This window comes from Acartia tonsa, chromosome 5, assembly GCF_053477335.1.
Source record: "Acartia tonsa isolate MP-2025a chromosome 5, ASM5347733v1, whole genome shotgun sequence".
NCBI classification, from domain to species: domain Eukaryota; kingdom Metazoa; phylum Arthropoda; class Copepoda; order Calanoida; family Acartiidae; genus Acartia; species Acartia tonsa.
The window spans coordinates 40,460,588-40,484,776 of NC_137264.1; the positions used below are offsets into that span (position 1 = coordinate 40,460,588).

At 31.6% G+C, this 24,189-nt stretch overlaps 2 protein-coding genes across 26 annotated transcripts in view; both read right to left on the reverse strand.

Moving 5' to 3' along the window:
• syd (JNK-interacting protein syd) overlaps nucleotides 1–20,912 on the reverse strand; it is a 143,177-nt gene extending 122,265 nt beyond the window's left edge. For 16 of the 25 annotated variants that reach the window (XR_013879902.1, XR_013879901.1, XR_013879897.1 and 13 more), the window contains exons 1-10: nucleotides 20,721–20,912; nucleotides 16,343–16,404; nucleotides 15,900–15,975; nucleotides 9,358–9,398; nucleotides 8,681–8,881; nucleotides 5,537–5,604; nucleotides 2,565–2,690; nucleotides 2,198–2,249; nucleotides 1,677–1,757; nucleotides 1,095–1,133 (exon numbers count right to left, since the gene is read on the reverse strand). Coding sequence is in view for 22 of the 25 variants with exons in the window: in XM_080161671.1 (XP_080017797.1) it covers nucleotides 1,095–1,133; nucleotides 1,677–1,757; nucleotides 2,198–2,249; nucleotides 2,565–2,690; nucleotides 5,537–5,604; nucleotides 8,681–8,881; nucleotides 9,358–9,398; nucleotides 15,900–15,975; nucleotides 16,343–16,404; nucleotides 20,721–20,763 (789 nt within the window). In the remaining 3 variants the exon portion in view is untranslated. The remainder of the gene's footprint in view (nucleotides 1–1,094; nucleotides 1,134–1,676; nucleotides 1,758–2,197; nucleotides 2,250–2,564; nucleotides 2,691–5,536; nucleotides 5,605–8,680; nucleotides 8,882–9,357; nucleotides 9,399–15,899; nucleotides 15,976–16,342; nucleotides 16,405–20,720) is intronic. The other 9 variants (XM_080161670.1, XM_080161667.1, XM_080161669.1 and 6 more) reach the window with 2 other exon arrangements.
• Nucleotides 20,896–24,180, reverse strand: LOC145319504 (RWD domain-containing protein 4). The gene is made up of 4 exons (XM_080161676.1): nucleotides 23,939–24,180; nucleotides 23,196–23,285; nucleotides 22,774–22,881; nucleotides 20,896–21,619 (listed from the first exon to the last, which is right to left on the reverse strand). The coding sequence occupies exons 1-4, from the start codon at nucleotides 24,164–24,166 to the stop codon at nucleotides 21,467–21,469; spliced, it is 579 nt and encodes a 192-aa protein (XP_080017802.1). The 5' UTR covers nucleotides 24,167–24,180; the 3' UTR covers nucleotides 20,896–21,466.
• Between the last annotated feature and the right edge of the window lie 9 nt (nucleotides 24,181–24,189).

Consider the following 24,189-nt stretch of genomic DNA (forward strand, 5'->3'; position numbering starts at 1 on the left):
AAAAGCATACCTATCATAATATTTAGAAAATATTATGTAGAACCATGAAAATCATATTAATAAAAGTAAAGAAATTACTTTCATGAGAATAAAATTTTAAAGTTAACTTTATGATCTTTACTTAAATGTATTTTCTTTCGGTAAGACTAAAAACCAGTTTTGATCCAGAGCGGAAAGTGAATGAAATTCGGAGCCATGTTGAAAAATTAAATTGAATCTTTAGAAACAAATTATTAGATAGATTTGTATCCATAAAATGAAGAAAAATAATGGGTGTACATTAGTTAGCTATAAACGAGACAAAATTACGATATAAGATTACAGTATTTATTTATAATGTTGTAAGTTTCTAAAAAGAATTGAGTTAGTTAGTTGCTACTTAGTTTTAGTAGGTAGCTAAAAGTATAATAATAAGTCATTAACTGTTAGTAGGTAGCTGTAGAATACAGCATTTATTAGTAGGTACTTAGTTTTAGTAGATAGCAAAACTTTTTTTTAAAGCTACAAAATGTTAGTAGGTAGCTATAGAATACAGTATAATATCATGGATACTATAATTAGTTTGATATAATAAAAAAGCTACATAGTGTAAGTAGGTAGCTAATGAGTTGGTAGCTACTTAGTTTTAGTCGGTAGCTAATCTGTAGAAGGCTATACTGTGTTAATAAGTAGCTATAGAATACAGTATTTATTAGTATGTACTTAGTTTTAGTAGGTAGCTAAACATTTTTTAAACACCTACAAAGTGTTAGTAGGTAGCTATAAAATACAGTATTTATTAGTAGGTACTTGCTTTTAGTAGGTAGCTAAATAGTACAGTATTAGTAGCTACTTAGTTTTAGTAGGTAGCTAATCAGTAGAAGGCTACATTGTGTTAGTAGGTAGCTAAATAGTACAGTATTCGTAGCTATTTAGTTTTAGCAGGTAGCTAATCAGTAGAAAGCTACAGTGTTAGTAAGTAGTAATGGAATACAGTATTAGTGGCTACTTAGTTTTATTAGGTAGCTAATCAGTAGAAAGCTACAGTGTTAGTAGGTAGCAATGGAATACAGTATTAGAAGGACTAGGTAGCTACATATATTTATATGTTTAACCTTAGTTCGGTGTTCTATCCACCAGGGGTCTTGACTCTGCTAAATAAACACGATATATTTATTTTCTAAGTATAATCTATATTACAAAGTAGCTATATAGAATATAGATATGCTTCTTTATATTACAAAGTCTATATAACTTCTCAAATATGGTTAGTCAAATCTAATATGTTTCAATCATATGTAATATATATACTATAGTTACAGGATGTCTGTCTATCTCTATGTGCGTTAAATTCTAGTTAAAACGGTTGGATTAATCCTAAGTTTTTAGGTAAGTTTTTAATTTGACCAGAAAAGGTTGAAGTCTTTTTAAAGAGAGGCGCGATAAAGTTTTTGGAGGGAAAATTTACTATCCATTGGTGATATAAATGATTCAACAGAATGTTAATATATTTTTTTTAATGTACAAGAGATCTACCCAAATATGTTCAATAGTTCAATAATACAAAGAATTCAAAATATTAAGTAGAACACTATTCTATTCATAATATTTCAATGAAAAACTTGGGATTTACATAATCTAATATTTTCAAAAATTGATTAGGTACCCAATTAAAAATGACTAATAAATGAACTTACACTTAGTTCTCGTTTAATACTTGGAGCTGAATATTCCATGCCCGGAGTTTGCACACTTGTATCACAGTTCAACAGAGAAATCTAAACCATTAATTTACATGAGGATTCCTGTATCAATCATGTAGAATTTTGAAAGCGTAGAAACTAGGTATATATAATCGTTTCTAGAAGAGTATTTAAATTGAACAAATTGATTTTTAGCCTACTTTGAATTACAATTTTTATGATATTATAATTGTCATATTAACCTATGTTTTAATAAAGTGATTTCTAAGACAATAGCGAATAATACAGATATCTATTTTAATTTTATGTACTGAAACATTTTTTTTCAGGCTTGAATATTAAAGCGATGTCACTGTATATTAGCTAATATATGGTTTTTTTCGATTCGTTGACCTTCCATTTTAAGGATGTCATACCTCTTTTAATAGCTACATATAGAAAAGATTATTAAAAGTACCTACTATTGGAATAAATAAATATTTCCTAATAAAAAAAAAATTCTAAATATGAATCACCTCATTATTATTTTCTAATTCACTATATCCAAAAGATACGGGTCCACTTGATCTAAAAAGAATATTTAAATCAGGATTTTATTCTTTTAGTGCTTAGGAATCTGATAAATATTTGATATACACCTGGCTAAATTTTAACTAGCATTTTGATAAAAAGTGCTTTCTAAATAGGGATATTAAAAAGTTCCAACTGCCGATATATTAAAAACGTGATAATTATAGTAAAAATAAGGAGAAATATCTTGGCCCATTAGCAGGTCTTAATTTTTACAATATACAGTCAAGACTAATCCTAACATAAATTATGAAATATTTTTATATAAATCTACCAAAAATTGTAATAATAAAGATTTTTGATGACCTGTACCTGTTTAATTGATTAAGACTCATGTTAGGTAGTTTATTTCTGGCGGATCCAGGATCCATCCTCTCGGGATTTACTATCTTGGCTCTCTCCATGTACTCCATGTGGGTCTTGAACAGCTCAGTGTACCTGGAAGTAGACAGTGTTGTGTAAAAATTTAAATATTTCATAAATTTTGTAGTTTTGGGCCCCGATGAGGATAGATATCTTCTTTCGAGCTTGAATTTTTTACTGGGGTTAGTAGTAGTTGAGACATGTATTATTTTGATATAATGAATATTTATTTTTGCAGAAAACTAGATAATGATACAAAGTAGAACAATGTCTATGTATTAGGTCTTCGACACCACAGATTGCTATACTACTTTTCAGGGAATATACCTACTGGCCAACCATTAATTGAGGGGGGGGGGGGGGGGGGGAACCCTCCAATAAAAAATCCCCCCTCAAAAAAAAAAAATGTGGAGAGCAGCTAGTAGCATCTAGTACTAAAGGTCGAAAAATAAAAGTACTTTTTTCATCTGCCAAAGAATTTAAGCTATAAAAAATGGGAATAGTCCCTTTAGGCAATTGGCCCCGCAGGGTTAGAGCCCCCCGCAGGGGCTAGAAATAGGAGAAAACCTGCAACGAAAGGGACTATACCCTAAAAAATTGAAAATATAAATATATTATATCATACCTAAGCCCTTTTTACTTTTTCTGATGTGCAAAACTTGTAGATTCCACCCCCCCCCCCCCTCAAAAAAAGTATCAAAATGCAATAACATGTACTCCACACACATATAAACTAGCAAAGTTTAACCAATTTCAGAACATTTAAAAACTTTTTCATTCTGCAACCTCTTAAAAAAAATATTTGTAAAAAAGTTCAACGTGATGCATCAATTCCAGGGGTTAAAGGAAAATCAGTTTGTAAAATAGATTTAAACATTTAATCTAGCACTTTTATAGGTTTTTTCGAAAAGGGTTTTAATGGCAGATTGGAATAATAATATCCTATAAACCCTATTATCTTTCATTGCAAAAAATTATCCAAAAACTAAACATAATGAGAAAGAAATTTTAAAAAACTGAAATCTCAAATATTTAATCCTTTTATTTGTGAGGAAGAAACCCCATAAGAAAGTGTTATAAAACTTGCGGTCAAAAAGAGAGAGAAGAGAGTTGGTGTAAAGTTTTGATTCACCGCCGCCTAGCACCATCTGCTTTATATGAATCAGCTGGCAATACCAAGAATCAATTCAACCAAAAAATTAATTCTTAATATGAGCATCTTAAATACCCTGAGTAGAATTTTTTGTAACACCACTCGGATAATAATATAATATGTATGCCAATAAAGATCTCGATAATGACTTAATTTATTGAGTTTTCCATTTCAGGAAAGCTTTACTTTTGTTCTAGACAGATTATTATCTAACGTTGAAAAACTTCTTTATAAATTATAATAATATCTTATTAGCTAATTTTCAAAAATCAAAGATAGTGCGAGAATCGAATAAGCTTGCACATGTTTCGCAACTGACAAAGTTTGCTTCATCCACTATTCCTCATTAAAGGTTTTCTTGGATAGTTGCGAGTTCAGTTTCTTTCTTTACAAACTTTCAAAATCATTTTCCGTTTTCTCAGGGATCATAAGGGATAAGACAATAGACGATAAATTGTTGTACAGTGCACATCCATGGGCGTCCAAGCTTTTTTAATTTGGGGGGGGAGGGGAAAATTTTATAAATAAAAATTTTTGGGGGGGGGTTAATCTTTATTTCATAGAGGCATTTTTTTTTTATTTGGGGGGGGGGGGAAATTAAAAATTTTGGGGGTGTTTACGGCAGCCCCAAATTCATTTGGGGGGGGGGGGGGTAATCACCCCTTCACCCCCAAAATTTGTACCAACCAATCAAGATTTTCAAAAGTATTTTGGATACCAGCAAAATTTACAGTCCAATGATCCATCCTTCCCTGCGTTTTATCGAAGTTCAGAATTAGGGTATCAATTTTAGCTGTCTTTCTTACATAGCATCCGAGAAAATCACATTTCCCCAATGAGAGAGGGGACAATAGGATGTTTATCACTCTAGTCCCCAAAGTTTGATTAGTTGGAAATTAAGAATCGTTTCAACCACTTATTGAAATCTACATAAGGGGTAATTATGTATACATCAATGGGGATGTACATCAGCAATTGTCCCTGCAATTCTCCAACAGTGTTACGTAATGACGGAAGGACAAACAAAGTGAATTATGGAATAGCACGGCTACTAAAAAAAATAATTTCCAGTATGGCTTCGGAACCGATTAATATCCGGTGGCTAAGAACGGGTCCTCAGCCACAATGAAATATCATGTATCGTAACGGTATCGTATTATATCCAGTTTTCTAAGAATATAAAAATGTACAATTATAATATTAAACCAGTTATATCGGCATCTCGGGGCCAATAAAACTGGTTTTAATATTTTTAATTGTACATTTTTATTAGGGTTGGGCCGGATACTTTTTTGGCCGGATACCGGATACCGGATATCCGGCTGATTTCAAATGCCGGATATCCGGTAACCGGCCGGATATCCGGCCAACGCCGGATATCCGGCAAATATCCGGTTATCCGGCCAAATTACCGGATATCCGGCCGGATAACCGGCCAAATTACCAGATATTAAAGTTACGTAGTAAAAAAAAAATTTCTTCAGAAATCTTATATAAATTTACATAAAGTTAAACTTATTCAGAAAAAATGTTCTTCTAGCTTCAATAATAAGAAAATTATAGCCATTTAAGATTTTAAAAAGCAGAGATTTTTGGTGTAAAGTATAAAACATTATAGAGCCGGATATCCGGCCGGATAGTTTCAATATCCGGTATCCGGCCGGATATTGAAAATGGCCGGATATCCGGCCACACCGGATATCCGGCCCAACCCTAATTTTTATACGGAAAGCTGTTTATAATACGATGCGATAAATAACTATTATACCTCTCATGTAGTTTGTGATATTCCTTCTTCTGTTCATTTTCCTTCTCCTCGAGGCGGCCAATTTGTTCCTAAATATTAATAGTCTAAACTTTCACAGCTTTACAAACTTTTTAATAAAATGAATGACGTTGCAATATTGTTATAAACAGAATGTAATATAAGTTTGATCTTTGCACACACGGTGCACTATGTGCCCAGAATTCCAATATAAAACAAAAACTCATAATTCTGTTAATTTTGCTTCAAATTGGGTAAAATCTTTTGGGTTGGGTCACTAATTACTCCAAGTATTGGTATCTTTAAAAAAAAACGGCGGTGGGATCGCCGCTCCCGCCGTTAACCGCCATTTTCCGCCGTCAAAAAACAACATTATCTCAAATGATTCAAAATTGCCTAATTCGGCGAGAAATTAAAAAAAAAATTTGCGGCAGCGGCTGAAAACGGTTGGAGCTGCAGACCCGCCGCCGTTTTTTTTCAAAGATACCAAAAATTGGGATGATTAGTGACACCCTAAAACGAATTGGGTCCAATATCTTAAAATCACAGGAGAAGCACTGAATTTAAGATATACCTTGATAAATGAGAATTTGAAAATGAAGTTCCCCCCCCCACAGGGTTGGTTATAAGGGGAAAATTTTTGAAAAAATAATATGGTCTCAAATGATTCCAAATTACCTAATTCAGCGAGAAATGCAATAAAAAAAATTTTGGTGGTGGCGGAAAACGGCCGTGAACGGCGGTTCCGCCGCAGTTTTTTTAAAGATACCAAAACTTGGGGCGACTGTTGACACAACCCAAAAGATTTTACCCAATTATCTCTAAAACTAAGGGAGTTGCGCCCAAAATAAAATTGCTAGTATGTCGTGTTTTAAGTCACCACATTTTACCACCTCCCCCCCCCCTTAATAAATTATCAATGAAATACTTATATATCAATTGATTTGTTTAAGGGAGGGAGGGAACATTGGGCTGTTTATTACACTAGTCCCCAAAGCTTTATAATAACTTTTTATTATTCTTTGTTTAGCAACTTTAGGTGCTTTTACTGAATTTTAATTGTTTTTTTTTTCAAATGTTGAGTGTACAAATGTTTAAACCACTAATTGTAATCTACAGAAGGGGTAATTTTGTGTATTTTCGTTGGAAAAGTTCATCAATTTATCGGCCATTAACTTATCCCTTTAGATCCCTGGATTTGTTGACATTAATAACTATAAACAAGGAAACATGTTAATAACATTTTGTAAAATAATTTTCTATTTAATTTCCTATAACCCATTTTAATGTACTTTTTCATTAAAAAATTGACGTGTTTTAAAAATAAAAGCAAATATATCTCAAATCACCCCAAAAGCACTAAAAACTTTAATCCAAAAGCCTTGAAATCAAAGGATTGATTGTCTGCAATAGGGCCTTTATCAGGAGGAAAGGGGACATTGGGCTGTTTATCACTCTAGTCCCCAAAGTTTTATAATAACATTTTCTTGTTTATTAAGTTGAGTGTCATAACTTTTCAACCAATAATTGTAATCTACAGAAGGGTAAGTTTGTGTATCATTATTAGTAATGTACATCAATTTATTTGCCATTCTCTTATTCCTTTAGATTCCTAGGCCTATATATATTTATTAACAAATTTGCTTAAATCTTTTATTTTCTTTATAAGTTTGCTTAACTCTTTTAATTCTTTAGGGCGGGCATATGGGGTGGAATAGGTTTTAGTTTTATTAAATTGAAACATTTAAGATATTATTCATTTGATTTAAAAAGAATGGTAATTGATTAGAAGCAACAGGTTCGATTACATAGCTTAAATAAAAAAATATTCCTAGGCGTGTGCATGGGGGGCCTCCCCCCCACACTCCGGAGGGGGGGGGGCGAGGATATCCTTTAAAGACTTTAAGCAATGAGAATAAGGGATTGTATCAAAAATTGCATCGAGAACTATAAATATCAGGATAAAATGGTTTGTAAAAATAAAGTTATTTTAATTTGTCTTTGTTTGTGTTAAAATTGCTACTAAATGGATCCGACCACTCCTACAAAAATGCGAAAGAAAAATTTCAGCTAACGATGCCGCCATTGAAACCAACGGGATTCAATCACTGAGTGCCTTGGTTAAACATGTGTAAAGGTCTGATATGCGGCATCGTTAGCTGAAAAAAGATCAAACTATTTGAAGTTGAGAGTATCATTACAAAATATTATAATTCCTGATTCTTTAAGGGGGAATGCTTTGACATCAATTTTTTCACAAGTTTTATAAGTAAACGTGTAAAAAATAATTAAAAATCGTATAGTATATTCAATAAGCTTTCAAAAAAGGTATAACATATTACTGTAGCTTAATTTTTGGTAGTTTGACGATAATTTAAAGTTTGCATATAAAATGTAATTTCAATAGTCAGGCTTTTTTTTGCAAAATCCTAAATATCTAGGTAGGCTACTTCTCGAGGCTGTAAAATTGTAAGTAATTGATATTTTCACCTCTAGCTTTGGGAATCCTTCTCAAATATGACAAAGATTAACCTAAAACTTTAAAATTGGTCAATATTCAAAAATGCATTTTTTTGAATCTTGGGGTTTTTGCATTGGCTGGGCACATAGTGCGGTGCTTGCATTAATGTAATATTAGCGGCTGCTCCTCGGAACGTGTATCTAGGGACTTTGTCTTCGAAAAGTGAGGAAAATATAATTAAACAATCCCAATTCTATATAAAGCTACCTTAAAACAGATAATTCAATCGGTTCTGTGGTTAACGAGATCTTAACGAACAAACAAGAAAAACTTTACACTATGTATAATACCTAGGATATTTAGAAATACCGTGATTTAGCTTGTAGTAAAAAGTCTTCCAATCGTTTTAGACGGGGGTAATGGGTTCGAATATCTGCCCAAACCGAGTCACAACAAAAGGTGTTAGATTTCTTTTCTCTATTATTTCTGGTCAGACGCATGGTGATAGTTGTAAGAGTAATGCTGCGAATTTCCATTAATAGTCACACCTGAATTACTTATGTACTATTAAGACTTTCAGACAAAGGGCGTGTAATCAACAAGTTAGCTGAATTGAAAGAAAATTTTTTAATCCTGCATGTAATTACTCATTAACGTCATGAATGATATTAATTTAGCTGGGATACCTGTGAATTTTTTGCTTTCAGCTCAAACATTTTTACAATCGAGGACAAGCTTTCCAGTTTCATTTTCAGATCCTTCCGCTCGCCCTCGAAATGGTCCTCGAGTTCCAGGTTCTTCTGGTCCGAGCATTTTCTGAGTTGTTTCTCCCGCTCATATTGGGTTACTAGTTGCTCGTTGTCCTCTTTTAGCAGCTCTACTTCAACCTGTAATATCGTTCTTGTTATTGAAGCAACTTTAAGAATCTGTCCTAACTGCGTCTTATCAAAAGACGTTAAATTGGTTCAACTGCTATAATGTTAGATGCATGACAATAATATTGTGCAAGTAGACAAAATTATTCATAATCATAAATGCACAATTCTTAATAATACGATTGCAGGATTTTGGCCTTGTTGAGTAAAAGTTATAATGTGGCTAAATAAAGCGGGGGGGGGGGGATTCTGCATAGGATCAACGACTAAAAGGAAGGGGGAGGGAAATAAAAAATATATGAAAGGGGAAAAAAACTTGAAAATATGTGGGAGGGGAAGAAATGAATAAAATAAACATTTTCTTACTTTTCATCCCACCTTTGGTAAAAAATTAGGGTGGAAAATTAAGTATTTTTGCTGCTGAAGAAAAAAATTAATCTTGAGCAGAATATACACCCCTGAAATCACGTAAAGAATGATAATTTTACCTCTAATTCTTGACTCTCTGTGTATGCCAAGTCTAAGGATTCTAAAAAAAATAACAAATTAATCATTTTTTCTAATGTGTATGTAACCCATATTCTCTGAAGTTTGGATTCAGATGCATCATGCACACAGAGATTGGAGGTGAGAATCATTTGGCAAATCATAGATTGATAAGCTTCGCACAGCTGGATGTATTCTATGTAAAATAAGCTGACCCGCAATTCTCATGATAGCTACTCTTTATAACTTATGATCCCTTTTAATAGATTAAAATTATTGGTGGAAAAGTTTGGACAATGTTATTTTGTACCAACCAATTAGGACAAATACCTTTCATATTTTGTTTTAGGATTTATTCATATTTAATTATTAAGATCCAACTTTAAATACCAAGAACAAATATTATGCATCGTATAGATACATATTTAATGAAACCAAATATGAAATATGAACCAAAAATGAAATATCAAAATAAAATTGAAAATCTTTTCTGAAAAAGAAAAATCTCCAATAAAAATGTCAATATCCCATCTTTGAGTCAATAAACATCAAATAAAATATCACAACACAGGATTGACAACTCTTTAAAAGCGAAGCCTTTCTATAATTAGGGTCCGCATCTCTGTTGTGCGTACTTCCGTACGTCATAGTTTGCTCTTGTTGTTAATTTAGACATTTTTAATTGTCCAATCAATTTCAAACTTCATCAAATTTTTTAAACAACGATTCCAAGGACAACAAGATACAATATTTTTAGCGAAGCAACTCTTTAAGTCATAAAAGTATAACCTTAAAAAGAAACCTATATTTATGCAGTTTTGCAACTTGTTTAAATACAATTTTGTTTGTTTATACCTTTAAATTAATATTCTGCTTATTAAGTTTTGACACTCTACAAGTGTTCATGTTTATTTGTTGAATTCAAGGTTTCACACTTATAGATCCTTGTTTAAAAATAACAATAAAAGACAATTGGAATATTCAAAAGGCAGCTACTTATGCTTTATTTAATATCAATAATAACATAATTCTCTGAAAGATTATCTTTTAATAGATCCTGTAATTTAAATGAGATAGTATATTTCCAGGGATCTTAAGGATAAGACAATTGACGATAAATAAATATACTAGGGTTGGCAATCCGGAATCCGGATCCGGAATCCAGGATCCGGAATCCGCCCAATTTTTGGGCCAATTTTGGAATCCGAATCCGGATCCGGAATCCGTTTTTTAATAGCGGATTCCGGATTCTGAATTGGTATGCTAAAATTAGCGTCTTGAGTTTTTTCTTTCAACTCTCACTTTTTGAAGGCAAAGATTATCATCATTACATATAAAAAATTTTAAAATCTGGTTCAATTTTCAGAAGTGAATTATAGAAAACACCAAGAACATTAATTTTTAGGACATATGTAGCACTTAATTTTTTTAAAAAGCCTTTAAAAATACTGCTAGAATCCGGAATCCGAATCCGGAATCCGCCAAAAATAAGAATCCGGAATTCGCAAGGAATCCGCCACTTTTTTTGACGGATTCTTTTAAGAATCCGGAATCCGAATCCGGCCCAAAAATTCGACGGATTGCCATCACTAAAATATACATTATACATCCCTAGAGATGATAAACAAATCACCCATTCTGTAAATTAAAACAACTAGGTGGTGAAATTAGAGAAGCTTGAATTTTACCACTCAATAAAAGACCTCAAAGTTTTTAAACCACGAATGAGAGAACAGGTTCTAAATAAACTGTACAGTTCTATCTCCCCTTTCTTCCTGGTTTATATCTAACTGATAAGATCTAGATAAGGTTTAGTCTGCTACTTGTTGCTTTGTTTACTATTTAGTCCCTCATATAATATCATTTCTATCAAGTTATGTAAATATGTGATAGTGCATTTGTTGTGAAAATTAAATATCATAAAATATTATAAACTTAAAGTTAAAAATACAGTGTGTTTTTTTTTATGAGCACTTTTTTGAAAGCAATTTTACCCCACTTATAGTTATCAGAATTTAATGATTAATGGCTTATTTTCTTTGTTTTTTAAGGGAAATTATGAAACAACAAAAAAAATTACAGTTTTTGTTGAAAAAGTACAGTAAAGTTGAAAATTAAAAACTTAGGTGTCAACATATAAAAATGGTTTTAGCGCATTTTTCTTAAAAAAATGGATTTTCTGTAGTCGACTTTGGGGGGCCAGTACTCCCTCCCTGGTTGAGATATGAACTTCAAACTTTGATATGTTCTAGTACATGTCCCTAATAGTATCTGTATACATTTTTAGATATATATCTCAACTTTGAAGTGTTTAGCAGCCATTCTTGCAAAAGGTTGATTATTTGAGCATAAGAAAAATGCGCTAAAACCATTTTTAGAAGTTGACATCTAAGTTTTTAATTTTCAACTTTACTGTACTTTTTCAACAAAAACTGTAATTTTTTTTGTTGTTTCATAATTTCCCTTAAAAAACGAAGAAAATAAGCCATTAATCATTAAATTCTGATAACTATAAGTGGGGTAAAATTGCTTTCAAAAAAGTGCTCATAAAAAAAAAAACACTGTATATGCATACAAAGGAATATTTCGGACAGCTTCAAATTGAAAATTAGTGATCCATTTTTTCTAATTATCTATTATATAGTATTTAAAATATCAGGATTTTGTTAATATCCGTCCGGGAAAAATATCACTTTTCATAAATTTAAACAGTTTAGAATTGTCCAAGGGGGGGGGGGGGGAGTTCTGACACTTTTGCGTAAACAGTGATTATAGGCTTTGTCTTTGGAGATAATGGATAGGTTATTTGGCAAAAAAGTTTCCTTTTGGGATGTAGTTTTCCTATTTTCAAAAAAATTTTGGATTCGGCCTCCAGGTTCCAGTACTCCAGGCCTCCAGGTGGATTCTGGACAGGTAAAAAAAAAACTTCAAGATAGAACAAAACTTATTTAACAAAAGTTGGTACTTTATGGATGGTATAAACTAATTTGAAGAAATTTTTGAAATCGGGCTCCAGGTTCTGGTACTGCAGGCCTCCAGGTGGATCCTGGACAGGTAAAAATTGAAAATTTTTACTTTAAAAGTTAGAACAAAACTTATTTAACAAAAGTTGCTACTTTATGGATGGTATGATCTGATTTGAAGAAATTTTTGAAATCGGGCTCCAGGTTCTGGTACTGCAGGCCTCCAGGTGGATCCTGGACAGGTAAAAATTGAAAAATTTTAATTTCAAAGTTAGAACAAAACTTATTTAACAAAAGTTGGTACTTTATGGATGGTATGAACTAATTTGAAGAAATTTTTGGATTCGGCCTCCAGGTTCCGGTACTCCAGGCCTCCAGGTGGATTCTGGACAGGTAAAAATTGAAAATTCAAGATAGAACAAAAACTTATTTAACAAAAGTTTGTACTTTATAGATGGTATGAACTAATTTGAAGAAATTTTTGAAATCGGGCTCCAGGTTCAGGTGCTGCATGCCTCCAGGTGGATCCTGGACAGGTAAAAATTGAAAATTTTTACTTTAAAAGTTAGAACAAAACTTATTTAACAAAAGTTGCTACTTTATGGATGGTATGATCTAATTTGAAGAAATTTTTGAAATCGGGCTCCAGGTTCTGATCTGCAGGCCTCCAGGTGGATCCTGGACAGATAAAAATTGAAAATTTTTAATTTAAAAGTTAGACCCAACTTATTTAACAAAAGTGGCTTCTTTATAGATGGTTTGATCTAATTTGAAGAAATTTTTGAAATCGGGCTCCAGGTTCTGGTACTGCAGGCCTCCAGGTGGATCCTGGACAAGTAAAAATTGAAAAATTTTAATTTTAAAGTTAGAACAAAACTTATTTAACAAAAGTTGGTACTTTATGGATGGTATGAACTAATTTGAAGAAATTTTTGGATTCGGCCTCCAAGTTCCGGTACTCCAGGCCTCCAGGTGGATTCTGGACAGGTAAAAATTGAAAATTCAAGATAGAACAAAACATATTTAACAAAAGTTGGTACTTTATGGATGGTATGAACTAATTTGAAGAAATTTTTGAAATCGGGCTCCAGGTTCTGGTACTGCAGGCCTCCAGGTGGATCCTGGACAGGTAAAAATTGAAAATTTTTAATTTAAAAGTTAGAACAAAACTTATTTAACAAAAGTGGCTTCTTTATAGATAGTTTGAACTTATTTGAAGATAATTTTGAAATCGGGCTCCAGGTTCAGGTACTGCAGGCCTCCAGGTGGATCCTAGACGGGTAAAAACTGAATTTTTTTACTTTAAAAAGTTAGAACAAAACTTATTTGACAAAAGTGGCTTCTTTATAGAAAGTATTAACTAATTTGAAGAAAAATTTTGAAATCGGGCTCCAGGTTTAGGTACTGCAGGCCTTCAGGTGGATCCTGGACAGGGAAAAACTGAAATTTTTACTTCAAAAGTTAAAACAAAACTTATTTAACAAAAGTGGCTTCTTTATAGATGGTATTAACTAATCTGAAAAAAATTTTGAAATCGGGCTCCAGGTTCAGGTAAAAATTTCAATTTTTACTTTAAAAGTTAGAACAAAACTTATTTAACAAAAGTGGCTTCTTTATAGATGGTAGGAAGTAATTTGAAGAAAATTTTGAAATTGGGCGCCAGGTTCAGGTACTGCAGGCCTCCAGGTGGATCCTGGACAGGTAAAAATTAAAAATTTTTACTTTAAAAGTTAAAACAAAACTTATTTGACAAAAGTGGCTTCTTTAAAGATGGTAGGAAGTAATTTGAAGAAAATTTTGAAATTTCAAAATTTTCTTCAAATTAGTTAATACCATCCATAAAGTATTAACTTTTGTATAATAAGCTTTGATCTAACTTTTAAAGTGAAAAAATTCAATTTTTACATGTCCAGGATCTACCTGGAGGCCTGCAGTACCTGAACCTGGAGCCCAATTTCAAATTTTTCTTTAAAGTATTTAATACCATCCATAAAGTATCAACTTTTGTTCAATAAGTTTTGTTCTAACTTTAATAGAAAAAAATTTTAGTTTTTACCTGTCCAGGATCCACCTGGAGGCCTGCAGTACCTGAACCTGGAGCCCGATTTCAAAATTTTCTTCAAATTACTACCTAACATCCATAAAGAAGCCACTTTTGTTAAATAAGTTTTGTTCTAACTTTTAAAGTAAAGAATTTCAATTTTTACCTGTCCAGGATCTACCTGGAGGCCTGCAGTACCTGAACCTGAAGCCCAATTTCAAAATTTTCTTCAAAATAGTTCATACCATCTATAAAGAAGCCACTTTTTTTGAATAAGTTTTTTTCTAACTATTAAAGTAAAAAATACTGTTTATCTGTCCAGGATCCACCTTGAGGCCTGTAGTACCTGAACCTGGAGCTCGATTTCAAAATTTTCTTCAGATTAGTTAAAACCATCTATAAAGAAGCCACTTTTGTAAAAATAAGTTTTGTTTTAACTTTTAAAGTAAAAATTTTTTACTTTTACCTGTCCAGGATCCACCTGGAGGCCTGCAGCACCTGAACCTGGAGCCCGATATCAAAATTTTCTTCAGATTAGTTAATACCATCTATAAAGAAGCCACTTTTGTAAAAATAAGTTTTGTTCTAACTTTTAAAGTAAAAATTATCAATTTTTACCCGTCCAGGATCCACCTGGAGACCTGCAGTACCTGAACCTTTAGCCCGATTTCAAAATTTTCTTCAAATTAGTTCATACCATCCATAAAGAAGCCACTTTTGTTAAATAAGTTTTGTTCTAACTTTTAAATTAAAAATTTTTAATTTTTACCTGTCCAGGATCCACTTGGAGGCCTGCAGCACCTGAACCTGGAGCCCGATTTCAAAATTTTCTTCAAATTAGTTCATACCATCCATAAAGAAGCCACTATTGTTAAATAAGTTTTGTTCTAACTTTTAAAGTAAAAATTTTCAATTTTTACATGTCCAGGATCCACCTGGAGGCCTGCAGCATCTAAACCTGGAGCCCGATTTCAAAATTTTCTTCAGATTAGTTAATACCATCTATAAAGAAGCCACTTTTGTTAAATAAGTTTTGTTCTAACTTTAAAATTAAAATTTTCAAATTTTACCTGTCCAGGATCCACCTGGAGGCCTGCAGTACCAGAACCTGGAGCCCGATTTCAAAAATTTCTTCAAATTAGTTCATACCATCCATAAAGTACAAACTTTTGTTAAATAAGTTTTGTTCTATTGAATTTTCAATTTTTACCTGTCCAGAATCCACCTGGAGGCCTGGAGTACCGGAACCTGGAGGCCGAATCCAAATTTTTTTTAAAAATAGGAAAACTACATCCCAAAAGGAAACTTTTTTGCCAAATAACCTATCCATTATCTCCAAAGACAAAGCCTATAATCACTGTTTACGCAAAAGTGTCAGAACTTCCCCCCCCCCCCCCCTTGGTTTTAAACTTTGCATGAGGATTCCTATAATAATAAGGTATGATTTAGGAAGTTTAAGAACTCTATAATCGTTTCGAAGCTTCGCTTATACGGATGTTGTCATCCTTGTTTATATAATTAAATTACTAAATGTTTGTACCTAATACGTTGACAATGAGAGGCATAAGATTTTTGACCACGTCCTGGTCATATTTTGATATCATCTTCTCAAACTCCTAAAATAATTGAATGTTTACTGTCTGTAACTGTACATCCCTCTGTCTGTCTGTCGGTGACTTGTTAAAACTAGTTTTATTATGCTCTTTGTAACAAAATTTTGCCGACCCTATATATGTAAGTAACAGGATGTCTGTCTATCTTTATCTATGCCTTCCCACACACACCTTCCAGGGAGAAGTGTCGTTTGCAGATTTTACTTTTAGAACTAAGATGATTGTATTTATCTAACCCATTTTTTGTTTAAACAGGTAGTAAACAGACATGGATTTTTGAAATAATTAATTTTTCTCTCAGTTCTAATGTGTGAAATAACTACTTTTGAAGCAAGCTAGGGGGGAAGAAATGGATGTAGATTAATGTTACCTCGTATATGCTGCCAGCCAGTGCCTGTACCCGTTCATTCATAACTATGTGGTTCTCATCCCCTGAATTTACAGGTTCATTGGAATAATAATATCTACTACGCCTTCGCATTCTTATATTCTTTCTTGTATTTATTTATTTATTATGATCTAAATATAACTTACATTAACAAGCACATTAATAAAAAAGTAAGAGCTGCAGATGGAAGGAAGAAGTGATCATGCAGAGAGAGAGGGCAATGGACTGTTTTATTACACTAGTCCCCAAAGTTTTATAATACCGTTTTCTATTCGGTGGCTTAACAACTTTAGGGACTTCAGTAAATTTTGATTGGTTGCTTCATGAAGTTGCGTGTTTAAATGTTTCAACCACGAATTGTAATCTACAGAAGGGGTAATTTTGTGTATTATCACTGAGGATGTACATTAATTTATCGGCCCTTGTCTTATCCCTTTAGATCCCTAGTGAGCATGACTGACGCACTTTGTAATTTGTAGAATAGATGCTCAATGGTCATATGATTTAAATCTTCGCACAAAATATCAGATTATTCTTTGACAACAACTTAGAAATTTTATGTACTGTAGGTACTTAGTGCATCTAACTTTATTTTTTGCTCTCTTGTTATTGCTGCGCTACTTATAAAAAATGTCCTTGTTTTTTTTTCTTGATCTTAATATAATATGAATTATCGTAATTAATAGAATAAATTAAGCAACTCAATTACTATATTGATAGATAAAATAAATTGGAAAAGTGTATGCGGTAAAATTAGTTATATAAGTGTATTTTTTTCATTTAGATAACGTGGATAATGTAATACACTAGAAATATGAAATAAATCCACAAAATATTTTTTTTAAAATTAATATTTTGTTGCACAACTACTTTAAAGGTAGGATATGTCTGGGAAACGAGAGGAATATGTTTGTAAATTGTACAATTACCAAAAGCCTTTTAAATGCATATTTTCTCCTTCATTGGCTTTAAAAAATCGTTGTGAGCCTTAGATTAAATCTTGATTGGCTTGTTCAACTAGGTGATATCTTAACTACTTACTAATAATTTTAAATTATAGATGGGGAAATTATTGCCTATGCAGTATCTTACTCTCAAGGTGGAAGTGTCAAATTTTAAAACTATATAACATTACACCTAAAATCTTCCAAAAAAGATAATACACTGGCAAAACTATTAAACGATGACACAAAATTATCAACGGATATGCCGTTTTTTGGCGGCAGAGACAGTTATGCCCATAGCATTAAAACAAATGTCATGTAAAGTTACTATAACTCTTTCAGCCAAAATTTCACATTATTTTATAAATATAAAATGACTTAAGTTTTCACATCAGCTATCTACTTAGTTAACTTAGCTACTTTTTATCAATGAAAATGTTATGAAACTAAGATGACTTGATAAAGATTTTAATCAAGTAAATTTTGTAAACAAAACTATAGTGTTACAAGCCACTGAGGGATAAGGCAATGAAAGCTAAAATAATCTAAACCACATTATATTCTAGCATTTCCAATCACCAAGACCATACTTATAAATATGAGAAATTAGGGTATTAATAATTAACCGCCAGTTGCCTTGTCCCTGTGTCCCTGATAACTGCAGTCATCTGTCAACTAAGTGCTTTAAATTCTTCGTAAAATTTAATTTATTTTTAGGAAATTTTGATCTTTTCTACATTATATTTTTATTGGTTTGCCAATAAATAGCCGAAAAGCCTTAATAATATTTTTTCTAGTCGTTTATATGGATTTTTATCCTTGTTTTTAATAATCAAAAGTTTCAAATCCCTAACATGTAACATAAAGCAAGAAAGTTCAGAGCATTAATTTCTTTTGATGAATAAAACATTTTTATTTGCATTTTCACACTAAATTAAAATAATAAAAACATAACTATAAATAACACCATATGGTTGAATTATATTTAAATAGGAAGCAGGTTTTCAGGGATATGAACATGAAAGATAATTCAACATCAAACCCCCTCATATGTTTTTAAATAAAAACTTAATTTTGTAATTTTTTTAAGTAGGTAAAAGATTTAAAGTTTTTTTCGATTGACCTATCTCTAAATCCCTGAGGGGAAGGTTAGCAAGACAAATGATTAATATCTCAAGATTTTGTGATTTGTGGTTTTGGTTAAAAATGCTAAATATAATCAACGTTCATTTATGTCTAGTATTAATTTCAAGGGATAAAAATATATATTTAAATGTAAAAAAACATCAGCTAATTCTTATAATAATCTTTATTGTGTGTGTGTTACGAAGGATCTCAACCGCTGAACCGATATGGTTCTCCTTAACAGTGTAAAACCTAGGCCTAGAGGCGTAGCCGCTAGTTTAGTAAATATTAGTTAAAATATTTTAATATTGTTGTGAAATTATATTTTAGAGCGAGCAGGCTATAAACCTTTCTTGTAAAATAATACGTAATAAGGTACATAATGTCATACCTAAAGTGTAAAGTATCTTTCCAATTTACCTATAGAAAATGCTCAAGATTACCTAATTAAAACAATTCCCTAAATACAAATTACATGATATATTTCTATTCCAGAATGTTATCCATTTCGTTTACATTTGCTAATTCCCAAATTCCCAAATTCCTGCATAACTTAAAAATATTACATACAGCTAACGCAATAATTACGCATTGCTTCGATGCTTTCGTATGTCTATAGTGACTAAATGTGGAAAACATGAACACATTATTGCATTAAGTAAATGCTATTGCTCTTACCAACTTTATTAACACAGTTATGGAATCTCGACGACAAAGATTTTTTTATCCAATCTTGACAAGTGAGGTATTTTTGGAAAGAGGAATATATGTAGAAAACGCCTATGAATATCAGAAAATCCGCAGAAATCATATTTGCAAGTTATTTGCAAAAATCTGCAATGTTAATTTGCAAAATTAATTTCATGCCTTAAATGACTTATTTAAAAAGAAATCTTTTTATGAAATGTGTTTATCTATAAGTTTAGAACATAATTAAGGCAAAAAAAATTTCTTTAGTGTTACTTTTTTCACCTTATATATGAAAAAAGCAGTTTCTCACATTTTATGATAAAAAAAGGTATAGGAACAAAAAATATGTTTTTTCTTGATGTAAACACAATAATTGGCATAAAATCTATCATCCTAAATGTAAAAATCAGATATAGAATCCTTTTTAGAGCAAAAATAGTGCAAAAAGTAACCAAGACATTTTTGCAAAGTATGAAAATCTGAAGAAAATAGTTCTTTTTGATTTTGATATACATATCAGATAAATGTATATAAAATTAGTGATCAAAAACTATAAAACAAGTTATAACTTTTTCAATCCTATCATTGATTAAAATGCACTTTTAGGTTTACTTATTACCAAAGTAGCACATAAAAACTCTTTTTATTAAGTTATTAAACAAAATAAATTCAAATCAACAATTAGGCGTTTTTTATAATGCAGTAGACCATTTTGTAGTTGGTTTTTTGGTATTTATTTTGTTTAATTACATCATAAAAAGAGTTTTTATGCACTACTTCGGTAATTCTTAAACCTAAAAGTGCAATTTAATCAATGACAGTGTTAAAAAAACTTATAAGATGTTTTTATAGTTTTTAATCACTAATTTTATATACATTTATCTGATATGTATATCAAAAGCAAAAAGAACTATTTTCTTCAGATTTTCATACTTTGCAAAAATGTCTTGGTTACTTTTTGCACTATATTAGCTCTAAAAAGGATTCTATATCTGATTTTTACATTTAGGATGATAGATTTTATGCCAATTATTGTGTTTACATCAAGAAAAATCATATTTTTTGTTCCTATACCTTTTTTTAATCATAAAATGTGAGAAACTGCTTTTTTCATATATAAGGTGAAAAAAGTAACACTAAAGAAATTTTTTTTGCCCTAAGTATGTTCTAAACTTATAAATAAACACATTTCATAAAAAGATTTTTTCTAAATAAGTCTTTTAAGGCATGAAATTAATTTTGCAAATTAGCATTGCAGATTTTTGCAAATAACTTGCAAATATGATTTCTGCGGATTTTCTAATTTTTATAGGTGTTTTCTATATAAATTCCTCTTTCCAAAAATACCTCTCTTGTCAAGATTGGATAAAAAAATCTTTGTCGTTGAGATTCCATAACTGTGTTATGTAACATAGTTTTATATTTCATATGTAGATTATGACAAGAACAAGAAAGTCTTTAAAAAGCGCAGCTAGAATAATCAAGTTCATAATTATTGTTAAGTTTTTTGCTCAAATGCAAAAAAGACGTCACGATGGTTTTAAGTCAATAGATCGATTCTATTGTGTGTTTATTGGTAAATTATTATTCCAATAAAATGCCTGAATTTCTGTAAACAGTCTCCCTGTCTTCTTTCTCCTCCATTTTGTCTTTTTTGTTTTTTATTCAATTCTAAAGAATTTTTGTATTCTTTCGAATCTCGTCAATACTGACAGTTTTCTGTGTCTTTTTTTCTTACATTTTTTATTTCTTTTTTCTTATCATTTTATGTAAATATCTAAAGAAATAATACATAATTAAACAAGATATAAAACTATGAAAATTGAGCTAATAATGGCATGTGTCTAATAGGAAGCACAATTTAATTCATTATCTTATATTTTTTGTTTTATCTGCATGAATTTTATGGTAGAAAAAGTAACAAAGCCAAGAAAACATTTAAAGAAGGAGTTATAAAAAATGTATAGGTAATAAAATTAAGACTAACTATATCACCAAAGAAAGTCTGCAATTTCAACTGTTTAAAATCATGTGTTTTTTTATATAAATGTTTTCTTTAATCCTATTTTCCTAAATTTTTAATTGAACTAATCCAAAAAGCTTAAATCACATTTTTAGCACAGGTCTAACGAAGGCCCTAGGAATAACAAAAAAATGGGACAGGTATTTAATATTGTTTTTTTTCTGAGCATAAAAAAAACTTAAACACATGTTATTAGGGCTCGGCAGCTGCCTTTGATTGACGTTTTAGAACTTTAAAAAAATAGCTAGATGTAAAGTTTATTAAAGGAACAAAATTTAAAGCCGCCAAATAACAGAAAAAACTGCCGCTGCCAAATCCTACAAATTATAACTGCTCGTCCTCTTTGCCGCCAGTCTGATGTAAATGCTTGACAACGTCGACCCAGTCCCAGCCCCGTGTTCTGTCCTCCTCTGCCCCACCCTTGTCCCACATCCGCCGTTTCTGAGATTTTGTCAACTGCTCTTTCTTCTTTTTAGACTAAAAACAAATACCTAATCAACTGAACAAATAACTTAAAATAATCATAAAATCATGATGTGAACGTTAATGTGTTCAATAAGATCTTGAAAATAGATCTATTTGGGATTTGGCAAAGTTTTAAGTATAGATTGGTGTATAACCTCAAAAATGCATGATAAACAAAAATATCCTATCCCGTAGACTAAAGGGGTAGTTTCACGAAATGCATTTGAACTTAATTTAGTGAACCGCATATTTTTTGCTAGTTAATGGGTTAAACTATATTTATATGGCATATATTTGAAAGAATTTCAATTTTCTACCACGTAGTTTTGAAAATATCAAGACTTGAAAATTGTCTTATTGTGATATATATGCAATTTTAAAAAGACGATTTTCAAGTCTTGATATTTTAAAAACTACGTGGTAGAAAACTGTAATTCTTTAAAATGTATGCTATATAAATGTAGTTTAACCAATTAACCAGGAAAAAATATACGGTTCCCTAAATTAAGTTCAAATGCCTTTCGTGAAACTACCCCTTTATTTTAGGAAAGTTAACAGCTAGTTTGTACCAACCAATCAAGGTGTAATATAAATAAGTCACCAAGCTAATGAATGACAGATATTGTTGTAAATAAGGTCCAGTATCATACAGAGATGGAAAAAAACCAGGTTTTTTTTAAAAAGATCAAACCAGTTTGGTTTTTTTGGTTTAAACCAGTTTTTTTTTTTTTTTTTTATAAAAACCAGGTTTAATATCCAAATTATAGGCCTGCCCCTCCCCCCTCTTTTTTCACCCCCTCCCCCTTTTTCTCACCCCCGAAACGGGGGGTGCCCAAAAGAACCCGAAAAATGGCAGCCCAAATCCGCCCGCCCAAAAGTGCCCGACCGATTTGACAACCCTGACTGACAGTTATTTACTGTATTATTTACGTTATGAAAAGATATAACTGGAAAGATAGGCATTTGCATAAATATTTTTTTTAAAACCATTTAAACCATCCCACCTTGGTTTTTTTTGGGTTTTTTAAGCTTTTTTTTGGTTTAAACCACTTGATTAAAACCACATGGTTTTTTTATGCCATCTCTGGTATCATATACAGTCCAATATCTCCTCCCTCCCCGAAATATTCAATTTATAAAACTATCACTACAAAGCATTTACTTACATCTTTAGAACCATCTTCTTGTTCGTCATCAAGTTGAATTTTTTCTATTTTTTCTGATACAACTTCTATTGTGGCAGGCTGCTTTTCCATTAAAGAATCAAAATTTTCCTATTTAGAGGATAATTGAATAAGAAAATGTTTAGGTAGGTACTCAAAACATAATGCAATAAACAAAAAATTGGAATTATGGTTTACTCAAAAGATTTATTAAGCCACTAGGTACTGATATGAATCTAAAAACACATATCTCAAAATAATTTGCGAGTTTTATGTTCAATTAATGACTAAAAATACCTAGATAATGATTTTCCATATTGATGAATTTCTAACATTTTTAAATTGCGTGCGTATACCTAATGATTAAGATTTAAAAGATAAATGTAAAACTAGAAAGATTTATTTCCTTACTCCGTTATTCCTGCCTTAACATATTCAAAGAGTGAGTAGGTCATAGACATGCCCAGGAACTGTTCAGCTTCCGTCAGGACCGTACTTTTTATATGATCAACAACCTTGACAGTTTAATAGTTGAAGAGTGAAGAAGCCTTGTACATCTAAATTCTAAACTTCTCCCCTCCAACCCGTAATTTCCCAGGCCAGGTTTCTCAGTATTTTACTCTTATAAATCTTACTTGTTTAAACATTTAAACATCACAGTTGCTTTCATGGGGTTCAATGTGATTGTGGAATATGAGCCAAATCAGAGTAGGTAGTGTAACACTTTTTTTGTCATTTAGGTTAAAGTTAAAAAAAATAAAGTTAATAATACGGCCACCCCTTATGTTCGTAATTTTTTTTACACGGGATCCTATTTAATTCTGCATGATCATCAAATTTCTCCTAAAAGTTTAGTTTCACTTAAAGACATAATTGCTTAATATATTTGAGGAAGATAAGTAAGATAAAAGTACCTATGGAAGTGGGGAGGGTGAAATATAAGGGGGGGGGGGGGGAGTTCTGACACATTTGCGTAAACCTGGTACATTGGCTATCTTTGGACTGAGAGGATAGGTTATAAAAGATAAAATCATTCTTGTATGATGAATTTTCCCAAGTTTTGGGATTTTTTTGAATAGGCCTCCAGGTGATCTCTGTACAGGTAAAAATGAACAGACCCCCCTTGTTACAAGGTTAACTCCACTCTTCAACTAGGAGAGGTGCACACCTCAGGTAACAGGTGTTTATTATAAAAGGAGTCCAAACTTATTTCTGGCAGGATGGACGGATACTCGTCCGGCCAACTGATTTCCAGCAAAAAACTGCGCGATTTCAGGTCCTCTCCATATTTGTAGGCGTGCTTTGTATTGCTTTGTGACGAATAATTTTCGTCTCCTTCATAAATTGACTTTAAAACTTCTAACTCTTCATCTTGTAGTTCACTATTTTCACCCATTATAAAGCCCTCTGCAAAATAGA

Coding starts and splice junctions, on each gene's coding strand:
- LOC145319504 (XM_080161676.1), bottom strand. CDS start 24,166: ATGGGTGAAAATAGTGAACTACAAGATGAAGAGTTAGAAGTTTTAAAG. Junction 23,286..23,938: donor ATAAACACCTGTTACCTGAG/GTGTGCACCTCT, acceptor TAAACTGTCAAG/GTTGTTGATCATATAAAAAG. Junction 21,620..22,773: donor AAGAAGATGGTTCTAAAGAT/GTAAGTAAATGC, acceptor ATTTGTTTTTAG/TCTAAAAAGAAGAAAGAGCA.